Genomic DNA, 11325 nt, shown 5'->3' on the forward strand with positions numbered 1-11325 from the left:
GTGCTTTTTGAGATCTTTTATCCTTTTTATTCTTTTTGCATGATAATAACAACATTACTGTTTTTCAGTCAGTTTTTGTTATTAGGAAACAATTGCCATTGCGATATATATATATATTATTTCCAGCAATATACAGCTTAAATACTTAAAATGTATGTGTTTCTTTGATTTTACCAAATTGGAAAACCCTGGAATATATTTAAGAGGACCATAAATGATCACAAGCCATCAAACCAAGTTGAACTGCTGAATTTTTTGCACTAGGATTGGCATGAAGCTATCCAAAAGCAGTATGTAAGACTGGTGGAGTAAAACATGGCATGAAAACTGTGAGTAATATTGATTTCTGAAACTTTATGAATAAGAACTTGGTTATTTGGAAGAAATGTGTCTGTAGTTTATAGAATAACACACAATTGTTCATTTTAATTAAACATATACCTATGAATAGTAAAATCAGTGAAACGGATTCAGAAACTGAAGTGGTCTCTTAATTTTTTCCAGAACTGTATATTTTTGACACATACTAAGTAGCTGTACTCTCCTAGTCATAGTCATTCTCATAGTGTTTTATTTGGTGCACATGACTGAAGAACATTTCCATATTTCTCCTCAATAAAAGCTTTCCGACTCACTCTACTGACTGAGAGTGTGAATGTAAACTTGCAATGATCAGACTCATCCACTTTGAAAGAAGACTGCACTACAGTGCACATTTTAAGCACTCTTCACACACTCTGTGCAATTACACATTCTTACCAGAGAGGTCTCTGAATCATTAAAACATGAAGACTGTTGCTAATAAATTGATAATAACTGATAGTATGGATTATGATGGCATAGATTTTAACGTATCAAATGAGAACCCATTGATTTTTTTTATTTACATAGTATGTATTATTGCTTCAATGGAGTCTGTGTTAAAGGAGGAAATGTACTCTCATCCCTTACTCATCATCTTGCTTTTTATTCTCTCCCCCTCTGTCTCTTTCTCTCTCTCTTCATTTCTTTTATCCTCCCTCTGAGTATAGAGAGGGAGAAAGATTTTATGGACAGTCATTCATTATGATTGAAAATTCTCTTGTAGTTTTAAGGTTTATTTCACGCTGTGTTTAATTACTTAACACATCACAACAGCAAGTGTTCCAGTGTATGTGGCCATAATTTACAGCATCACTGTGTGGCAACAATTTTATTTTAGAGAATTAAAAGTTCTATTCTGTAGTAGCAAAGCAAATTGTTCCCTCTATGTAGAGTCATGTTTTAATGGTTTAAAATCTATAAAAATTGCATAGATGATGATGTCTTTTTTCAAGCATCTGTTTATAAAAGCTACCCTGTGTGGTTGGATCTGTCATTTCAGTTGATCTGATTACAAACAGGAAAACATAACATGCTGGCAGCAGTACTCACTGATTAGGTATACATTCCACTGCAATAAAATAATAATATAGATTACTTGAAAAATAACTTTGCATACAGCACATGTGTCAAACACAAGGCCCGCGGGCCAAATGTGGCCCGCCACGTCCTTTTATGTGGCCCGCGAGAGCTTGTAAAATCTTAGTGTCTATAATAAATAAGTCAGAAGCGTTCTTTGACCAAAAACTACATTTCCCACAATGCTTGTCGATTGTTTTACCCGCGAAGTTACGGCTTACTGTCACTACACGGCAGTGTAGTCATTGATGTGGAAACCCTGCAGGAGGGAAGGCGTAACTTCGCGGGTGGAATTGAGACATACAAATGTTTATCCCATAATGTCCAGAAAAAGAGAAGTTGATGCAGACGGACGGCTGTGCTTCAAGGCGAAAGACCGGTATGCCTTTTGTGTTACGAAGAGTGTTACTGACCAAAATAAACGCTTTTTAGGAGAGATATAAGTTATGTGTAAATATTTATAAGACAATAGCTGACAAAATCTGTTTTAATGACGTTAATAAACATCACTGTGTCAGCGCTAGTCACAGTTTCACCGCAGCAAAGGACGAGGACGTGAATCACTTATCTAACCAGCCTTTACTGATTTCTGCCCCCAATAACCCTTTCAATAACCTCCAATAGCCTTCAACAGTCTAACCTTGCAGCCGTGGTGTGTCCACTAAACTCCACAGTTATAAACATCATGAGGTTAGCAGCGCTAACTGACCTGTTTATAATGTAATCCGAGCAGTGACTCCGGGACGGCTGCTCTAAACTGCTGCTGTTAGCTGGTTGGGAACTGTAGAGAGCTGTATTATCCGGTTAGTCGGGTTAAAACCTTTATTTCCTATACAGAAGAACTTTAAAAACTGTAAAAACGCTCCAGACTGGCTGAGCTGAGCTCTGTAGCCCGTGGCTGGGCTTGTAGCTCTGACTCAGTAAAGACTGCGGGCTTGTGCTGCTGCTGCTGCTCCGACTAGTGGTTGGATGAGGAACTGCTAAATCTGAGGAAATGCTAAATCTGTCACATGTTCTTAACAGCTCACAATTTTTGATTTTATATTTATTAGGCTTCTTTTCAGTATCAAACGTTTTGATCAAAGTTAATATAACTTGTATTTGATGTCATTTCTATTCACTTGAATAGTTTGGTTCTTGATTGATGGAGTTTTTGGATTTCATAACATGACAAATTAAAAGGATTTATGTTAATAGAGCAACAAGCAAACATTTTTTTTCCATGCAACTGTAATGTTTGATTGAATAAATAATATATTGAGAGTTATTTAACATTAAGGAGTAATTACATTCATTTTATATTACATTTGGTTACATTTTATTACATTTATAAGTTACATCTGGCCCTTAGAGGACAGCCAATATGCCAATGTGGCCCTCGGCCAAAATTAGTTTGACACCCCTGGCATACAGGATGTATTATTGTATTGTATGTTTAGTGAGTAGAGTTTATTATTCTTTTGTATTTAATATTACATTGAGTAGATCTAGTTTTAGTAGTGCACATATCTTTAATTCAAATGTACTGCAGTTGATGGAACATCACTGACAGTCTCTTGTTCCAGCTCCATTGTTTGGAGGAAAAAAAAACTATATGATTATGATAATGTGATAATGTTGTTTTTATTTGGTTATTTTAAGCATAATATGTGAAGTATAGGTTCCCTTTACAAATAAATTCATTAGCATATCACGCACATCAATTACGTAACCCGTCACCTCCTTTGATTAAGAAAGATAAAAAATATATATATATATATATATATATATACAATATATACAGTTTGAAGGAACAGACAGTGCATTTAAAGAATTATCTAGAATTTAACTTGGTTCATTTAATAAGAAAAAGAAAATACATTAAAAAGGATGGGATATTTGTATAAGTCTGGATGACCCACAGTTTATGGCATGTTTTCATAGTCAAACATCTGAATTACAGTGTACTTTGATATGGATCTCCATCAGTCTTCCATCTTCTCACAAACAACCTTCTCCTGTGAAGTAGCTCACCCCAGTGATCTAACCCTGTCAAAAAATAACATTTAATGTTTATTAGAATATTACATGCCAACATTGTAAATTGTAGCCTAAATATTTACCAATGTCTTTGATCACACATGGTAAATAAGTCTTGTATTAAAAAAAATTACTGTTTTCAAATGTTCAAAACTTCAACTAACCTGGCAAATAAAAGGGAGTTCCTCACTGCAATAAGCATCCACCCATTCAGTTCCATTGCCAACCAGTTTTCCACAGTATTGACATATGGGGTCCACTGGAAAGTTAGAATTCCAACTAGAATAGTTCACATAGGGCCCACCGGTCCACAGCCACGGGGCCCACGGAACGATCATGTTCCGCTCGAGCCCAATCCACACCCCATTCGGATAGATCTTATCTTTAAGCATCTGAGCGACGTGTTTTTGCACCGTAGGGTTCAGAATGTGCACCAGTGTCTTATGATTATCCTGACAATAACGCAGAGCTTCAACCCAGCTTTTTTGCTGATCAATGAAGGTTAGGTTATCTGATGAGAAAAATAAGAAAAAACTGAAACTTTACCAAACACTATTACCTAGTGGAACCTCATTTTAGTCTGATTAAACTTAAATATATGCATCATATCTAATGTACTGATCCACATCCAGCTACACAGTTCACTAATAAGTGCTGTGGACAAGTGTACCAAGTGTATGATTGACTGTCTAGTGATCAGAGACGTTTATAGACTACACAGTCTCAGTACTCAAACAGAAATGCATGTCTCTCTGCCCTGTCACAATCACTCTGTCCCTCTGTCCTTTCACAATCACTCTGTCCCTCTGTCCTTTCACAATCACTCTGTCCCTCTGTCCTTTCACAATCACTCTATCCCTCCACACTGTCACAATCACTCTGTCCCTCTGTCCTTTCACAATCACTCTATCCCTCCACACTGTCACAATCACTCTGTCATTCTGTCCTTTCACAATCGTTCTGTCCCTCTGTCCTTTCACAATCACTCTGTCCCTCCACATTGTCACAATCATTCTGTCATTCTATCCTTTCACAATCACTCTGTCCCTCTGTCCTTTCACAATCATTCTGTCCCTCTTTCCTTTCACAATCACTCTATCCCTCTGTCCATTCACAATCATTCTGTCCCTCTGTCCTTTCACAATCACTCTGTCCCACTCTCCTTTCACAATCACTCTGTCCCTCCACACTGTTACAATTACTCTGTCCCTCTGTCCTTTCACAATCACTCTGTCTCTCTGTTCTTTCACAATCATTCTGTCCCTCCACACTGTCACAATCACTCTGTCTTTCTGTCCTTTCACAATCGTTCTGTCCCTCTGTCCTTTCACAATTACTCTGTCCCTCTCTCCTTTCACAATCACTCTATCCCTCCACACTGTCACAATCACTCTGTCTTTCTGTCCTTTCACAATCACTCTGTCCCTCCACACTGTTACAATCACTCTGTCCCTCTGCCCTCTTACAGTCACTGTGTCTGTTTGACCAGTCATGATCACTTTCCCTCCACCCTCTCATTACTGTTCCAGTAACCTTCACAGCATGAACACAGAGGTCTGTTTCCTTGCCAAGTCACTAAAATATCATTAAAATATCAATCCACCAAATTCAGAGCGCACCTGTCTATTAAAGGGAATAGCAAGTGACATACTGATTGCTTTATTTCACGTTACACCCAAAATAAATGATTTATTAAGATAATTAGTAAATTCCTTTGTTTTCACGGGTTTTAAACACCATACTTTTCCCTTTGTTACGATAGCAAGGATGCACTGACAAGCCCTAAATCAAACTGCACAGTGTGTGGTTGACGGCTCGAAACCAAGTCATTTAAATAAAAGGGAGGGAGGGGGGGTCTGGGCAATATAAAAGCTCTCTGGGTGTTTACCTTTTGCCAAAAATAAAAAAAAGAAAAATAACCTGTTACTGATGACAAAATCAAACTTCTGATTTGGCCTTCTGAGCCCAATTGCAAGAAAGAACATAGGTCCTATAGCACCGGTGGGTTCAGGATTTGGTTTAAGTGTAGGATCACAACCTGATTATGCAGTTGTACTGAAAAGGCTTTAAGTACCGACTTACATGAAAGTGTATTAGGCCATTCAGAGGTTAAAATGGAAGGTTGTTCAACAGTGGGGGTCACGCTGGAACTGGTGGGCTGTGTGGTATTGCTGGATGTTACTGCAGAAACACAAGATTAACAGCATGGTTCTTATTTATTATATACAGTATACAGTTCAGTAATGTCATTTATTTGTAACTTTCTAACATAAAAAATAGATATTTAAACATGGGCATACCTGCATAGCAGAGGAAGCTGTTCGTTTCTGAACATTTTTCATTTTTAATTTTATATGCATTGTTATTGGTAGTCATTTTAGCACAGCTTTCCTGGTTGGTTATACTATTATCATCAGGTAGAAGTTCAAGGCCAGGAGCCAAGTTCTGAAACAGTTCCCCGCTGGACCATTTCCAGACATATCTTCTCAGTCCAATCCAAATTTGTGTGTTATTTTGCGCCGTTTCATTAAACTTGCTTTGTTCTTCTTCACTGGTTATACTAGCTAGCTCAGAATTTTGTCTTGTACAGGCATTAAAAGCATCAGACCATGTTCCAGAATCACCCTGATATTCATAAGTCTTGTTCATTATTCCACTGTCATTTATCACTGGGAAAAAAAAAAAATCATTCATTATTCAGTACAGCTTATATTTAACTTTTTAAAGCTAGTGTACTTACTGTACTTATTTTATGAAGCAGTGTAAATGACATACCCAAATATTACCTTATATAAATATTATCTTTGATCTCTTCATCTCTGAAAGTGAACTAATAGAATTGATTGTACCTTTGTGACACATGGGCTTAGTTTTCTGTCCGCCACTTTCCTGAGAGATAGTAAGCACAATCATAACCGCCACTATAACCATTTTCCCAATTGAAGTATGCAGAGATTTGTCCATCTGACCATGTCCACTCTGGACCTCTATGCAGTCCAATCCATACATTATTTTGAGTAACTGATAAAGCTCTTTGTGCTTTTATAAAGTCTTGCGGATTATTAATAACAGCAAGATCTTTGTAATGCGTCATGCAGTGGCTCTTAGCATCTGTCCAATTCTTCCGCTCTTCCACAAGATGGTAGGTCTTGTCTGAATAAGAATCTGTTTAATGATAGAGGCAAACCGAAAGTTAGACTCAGATCTTACAGAGAAGGTGAAGTAACAACACAAACCCTTGGACTGAGATCTTAATGAGTTAATAGTAGCTAATTTGAGTAGGTCACATGGCCAAGATGGCCATACAAGGAATGAATGTATAAGCTAACCAGTTAACTAACCAGTCCCTTTTAATGTCAGTAAAAGTAACAATAGAGCTATTCAATTCACAATCAGATTAAATAAGGACTTGTTTAACAGACAAACACAAATTAAATTACAATATATATATATATATATATATATATATATATATATATATATATATATATATATACCAACAAATGTCTGTTTTGTGATTTTGTGAAAAATATTTAACCCCTTTACTCCCTTTGGCAGTAATAACGTCCTTTTACACATTAAACGTAGCCTGACACGAGTTTCTTGCAGCGATCAACAGGTATTTAAGCCCAAAGCCCTCCAGTTCTTTGAAATTCTTAATTTTGCGTGTTGCAACTGCCTTCAAGTTCCTTTAGAGAATTTCCATGGGATTTAAGTTAAGTGATTGCAATGGCCACTCCAAAATCTTTCCGCCCATCTTCTGCAACCAAGCCTTGGCAGAATTGGAGGTATGCTTGGCATCTTTGTCCTGCTGGAAGGTCCAACGTCTCCCAAGCTTCAGCTTTGTCACTGACTGCATGACATTTTCACCCAAGATCTCCTGGTAGTTAACTGAATTCATGGTACCTTCCACACGTTGAAGATTCCCTGTACCTGAAAAGGCGAAACAGCTCCAGAGCATGAATGACCCACCACCATGCTTTACAGTAGGCAAAGTGTTCTTTTCTGTATAAGCCTCGTTCTTCCTCCTCCAGACATATCGCTGAGCCATAGGCTCAAAGAGTTCCAATTTTGTCTCGTCGTGCCAGAGAACAGTGTCCCAAAATCTTTGTGGTTTGTCCACCTGGTTTTTGGCATCCTGGAGTCGACTCTTCTTATGCCTATCTGGCAGTGTACATCTTATTGTCTGGGCTGAAACCTGAGTACCTCCATCCGACAAGTCCTGTAGCAGTTCCTCAGCTGTCAGCCTGGGATTTTTCTCCACCTTTTGTTTCAGGTGTCACCAACAGCATCCTCTTTTTGCCACGCCCAGGTAGTGATTCCACTGTGCCTTTAGCTTTAAACTTGCAAATTATGCTTCCAATTGTGTCTCTTGATATGTTTAATGTCTTTGCTATCTTTTTATTTCCATATCCTTGCTAATGAAGAGCAATTACCTCCTCTCTAGACTTATTTGACCGTTTCCTGGACTTCACTATGGTGCACACACTATTAACTGTCTAGAAGGAGCTGAGTATGTAAGTCCTTTTAAATTAGCTTAATTACTGCTCATTATGGTTCTGTTCACATCTACAGGTGCCTTCAATGCTTAATGAAAACTTTTGTTCTTGAAAGTGATAATCTTTAAGGGGCTGAATAATTTTGTCAATGAGGAAAACACATTTGTTGGTATATTAGAAAAAAAAATGTAATTTAAGTTGCATTTATCTACCATACGAGTCCTTATTTGATCTGATTGTGACAAGATAAGAAATAAATGTTAAACTTGAACCATTTTGAACATAAATATAGATAGATAGCTAGATAGATAGATAGATAGATAGCTTATAATCTTCCCTGGTGTTTAGTAATTTTGGGGGTAAGAGACTCAATAATTTAAACCATACAACCACTGTCATACCTGCATTTACCATGTAAAAATGACTATAAAGTACAGCCATTATGTAACACCTTTATAACTATATATGTAAATCGGTGTAAATAAAAACGTTTACGGTCAGTGCCTCACTGGTGAATGGAGTACGATAGAGAATACTCATGTAAAACACATTGTTCAAACTGTACAACTGTACATTATAAGACAAATATATAAAAAGTATGCTGAAGAACAAAAATGCTGCAAATATTTTTTTACTATTATTATTACTATTATTTACTATTATGTTTTTGTTTTTACAAAACAATCATAATAGTAAATAGTTACAAAAACATAACATTTTGAGTTAAATCAGCCTAGTTTAATAAAAAGTTGAATAAAATGTTTTTAAACATTTTGTCACTGTGTAAATAATTACTGAGCTGACTGTAAGAACAGCTTCTCTGTGCCTCTCCCACCCAAGGTTTTTCAAACAGTATATTCCCTTTGAATTTTGTGATGATATAAGAGTTCTTACACAAGTAATGTGTTTACATGTATTTGTGACAAGTTCCTGTAAATTAATATAGACTTACCTGATGGGGCTTGGCCCATTGGCGCATTAATGGCATTGGAGGCTAAAATAGACGTACCTGTAATGAGAAAATAGTACATTAGTTTTGATAAAAAAAAAAAAAGTTTTTGTTTGAGTTAAAATATGTATTTTTCCTTTCTGTTCCCCTTACTCAAATATTAGTTTATATAAAATCTACTGAGGTAACATTTCTTATTTAATTTATTTACTGCTATGACATGGCAAAACAGTATAATGTCACTCAAATAATGTTTTGTTGGTGACAGTGGAATGTGGGAGATTATTTGTGTTGTGCATGCTCCAATTTCTTTTCAGCGCTCTTTCACAGTTAGCAATGCAAAGACAGACTAATTTCCAAGGCCACCAAGTGATGTTGATGTTTATTCAAGTATTCACAAAAATATGTAAAACTAAATTGTTGGGTTAAAAGGTCACTGAGATATATGTTAACAGTATATATTTCAAAATTTAATTAATTAATTAATTTAATTTTGGTATTGATAATAAAACATAATAGTTTTACTGTCTGTGCTATTGTTTTTTTTTGTTCGTTTGTTTGTTTGTGTTAAATGTCATTAGTTATATTTTTTTCTTTCTGTTCTCCGTACTCACATTTTAGTTCAGAATTTTTGTGGAGGCAAAAAATTAAACGAAATTTTAATATTGTGTTTTTAGGTTTTATTTGCATGTGTCCCCACCCCCATGATTTCCCCATTCCTATTTGCATGTATGATAGTTACACTGCATTTCTTAAAGAGAGTCACAGTTGCAGAGTGAGTCACAAAAACATTAACAGCTAAAGCCATTATTTATATGGAGATATTTCGTCTGTACTTCTTACAGCCAAGATTTTTAAAACAATATATTGTTTTTAAATTGTGTGTGTTTATATGCATATGTGATGAGTTCATGTGAATAATTAAAGACTTACTTGATTGGGATTGTCCCAATGATCCACTTGAGCTCTGGGAGTCTAAGGGAGAGGAACCTGTGATGAGAAAAGAGTTTGTTTTGGTACTGATTTTAAAATGCTACGATTTGTCTTTTTTGTGTGTTTTTTCTGCCTGTTCTATTATTCATATTATCTTTAGTAGGACTGTAACGATTAGTCGGCGTAATTGACAAGCTGACTATAAAACATTGTTGATGTGGAACTTCATTGCCGATGCGTCGTTAATGTGTGATGGAGTGCAAAAGAGAGAGAGAGAGAGTTAAATTACTACAGAGAGCTGCTAATGTGAGTTTAAACAGGCTTCACGCCTTCATTAACATTACTAACATTAGATAAAACTGATCTCCGAAAGTTTTGGGATTTAGGGCCCTCTCTGGTGAGAACGGGTAATTGCACCGAAAATGCGGAAGAATAATTTTAAACTGGGCGGGTGTGATGTGGTCTCCTTTCAGAACAGATGAATCCGATTCCAGGTTATGTTCAGTCAGAGAGAGAGAGAGCGCTTAGTCAGAAACTTCACTTCAATTACACAGTTTGTTTTTACTATGAGTGAATAAGCTACTGAGGTCTGAGTTTCCCCTTCTGAAGTCTCAACTGCTCCACCAGCCGCTCGTGTTCAGTAAAACTGAGCCGAATCCTCTTTTAGAGGCTGTACATGTGATGTAATTACGTAACAACACGTGATGTGGCCAGAAGAACTCTGGCGAATAGCGACCCGGCACCCCATTTTTTAGATTGAATATATTAGGCTTAGCAGGGATGGTCATTCCAGCACACTGGTACCATTAAACACAATATTTTATCCCTTCTCCACTCAGAAATGCCTCTGCTTTCAGTTTAGAAACAAAATAATACGCACTTCCACTTTAAACTAACGTTAGCTGGCTAAGTATTGGATAGATGTTGTACAGGACAAAAAATAATCGTGACTAATCGAACAAATAATCAGCAAATTTGTTGACTACTAAAATTGTCATTAGTTGCAGTCCTGATTATTAGTGTTTTTGTTTGTGTTAACATCATTATTTTTTTTTTTTTTCCTACTGTTGTAGATTAGGTGCCGTGTGCTAGGTGGATGGGGGACAGGCCTATTTTTTCATCGCTATGTTCTGTTTGTAGGTGTTAGACAGCTTTGCTGCTGTGGTCTTAGATGTGACTAGCTTTTGGGTTCACCTCATAGGGCATAAATAACTTCCAAAAAGTAGTGAGTAGTAATGGGTCGGTTGTGAACGATTCGTCTCTAAGAATCAAGTTAAAGTGAATAAACTGGCTTCTGATTATTAATGTCTAAACCTCTGGCAACAAAAGTAAAAATGGCCAGAAGTTGTGCCCAGTTGCCCGGGTTGGCCACTGAATATTCAACATGGCACTTTATGGCAAGAAAACTGAAAACAGAAACAGAATTGTTACTCTCCACAAAAAATGGCTTATAAGGCTATAACAAGTTTTCTAACATCCTAAAAC

At 36.6% G+C, this 11325-nt stretch overlaps 1 protein-coding gene across 1 annotated transcript; it reads right to left on the reverse strand.

Moving 5' to 3' along the window:
* Window positions 1-3239: 3239 nt before the first annotated feature.
* Window positions 3240-6390, reverse strand: LOC107197568 (lithostathine-1-beta). Its single transcript, XM_049474576.1, has 4 exons — window positions 6309-6390; window positions 5542-5640; window positions 3624-3970; window positions 3240-3468 (listed from the first exon to the last, which is right to left on the reverse strand). The coding sequence occupies exons 1-4, from the start codon at window positions 6388-6390 to the stop codon at window positions 3463-3465; spliced, it is 534 nt and encodes a 177-aa protein (XP_049330533.1). The 3' UTR covers window positions 3240-3462.
* Window positions 6391-11325: the final 4935 nt, after the last annotated feature.

The sequence above is a fragment of the Astyanax mexicanus genome, chromosome 2, assembly GCF_023375975.1.
Source record: "Astyanax mexicanus isolate ESR-SI-001 chromosome 2, AstMex3_surface, whole genome shotgun sequence".
In the NCBI taxonomy this organism is placed as follows: Eukaryota; Metazoa; Chordata; class Actinopteri; order Characiformes; family Acestrorhamphidae; genus Astyanax; species Astyanax mexicanus.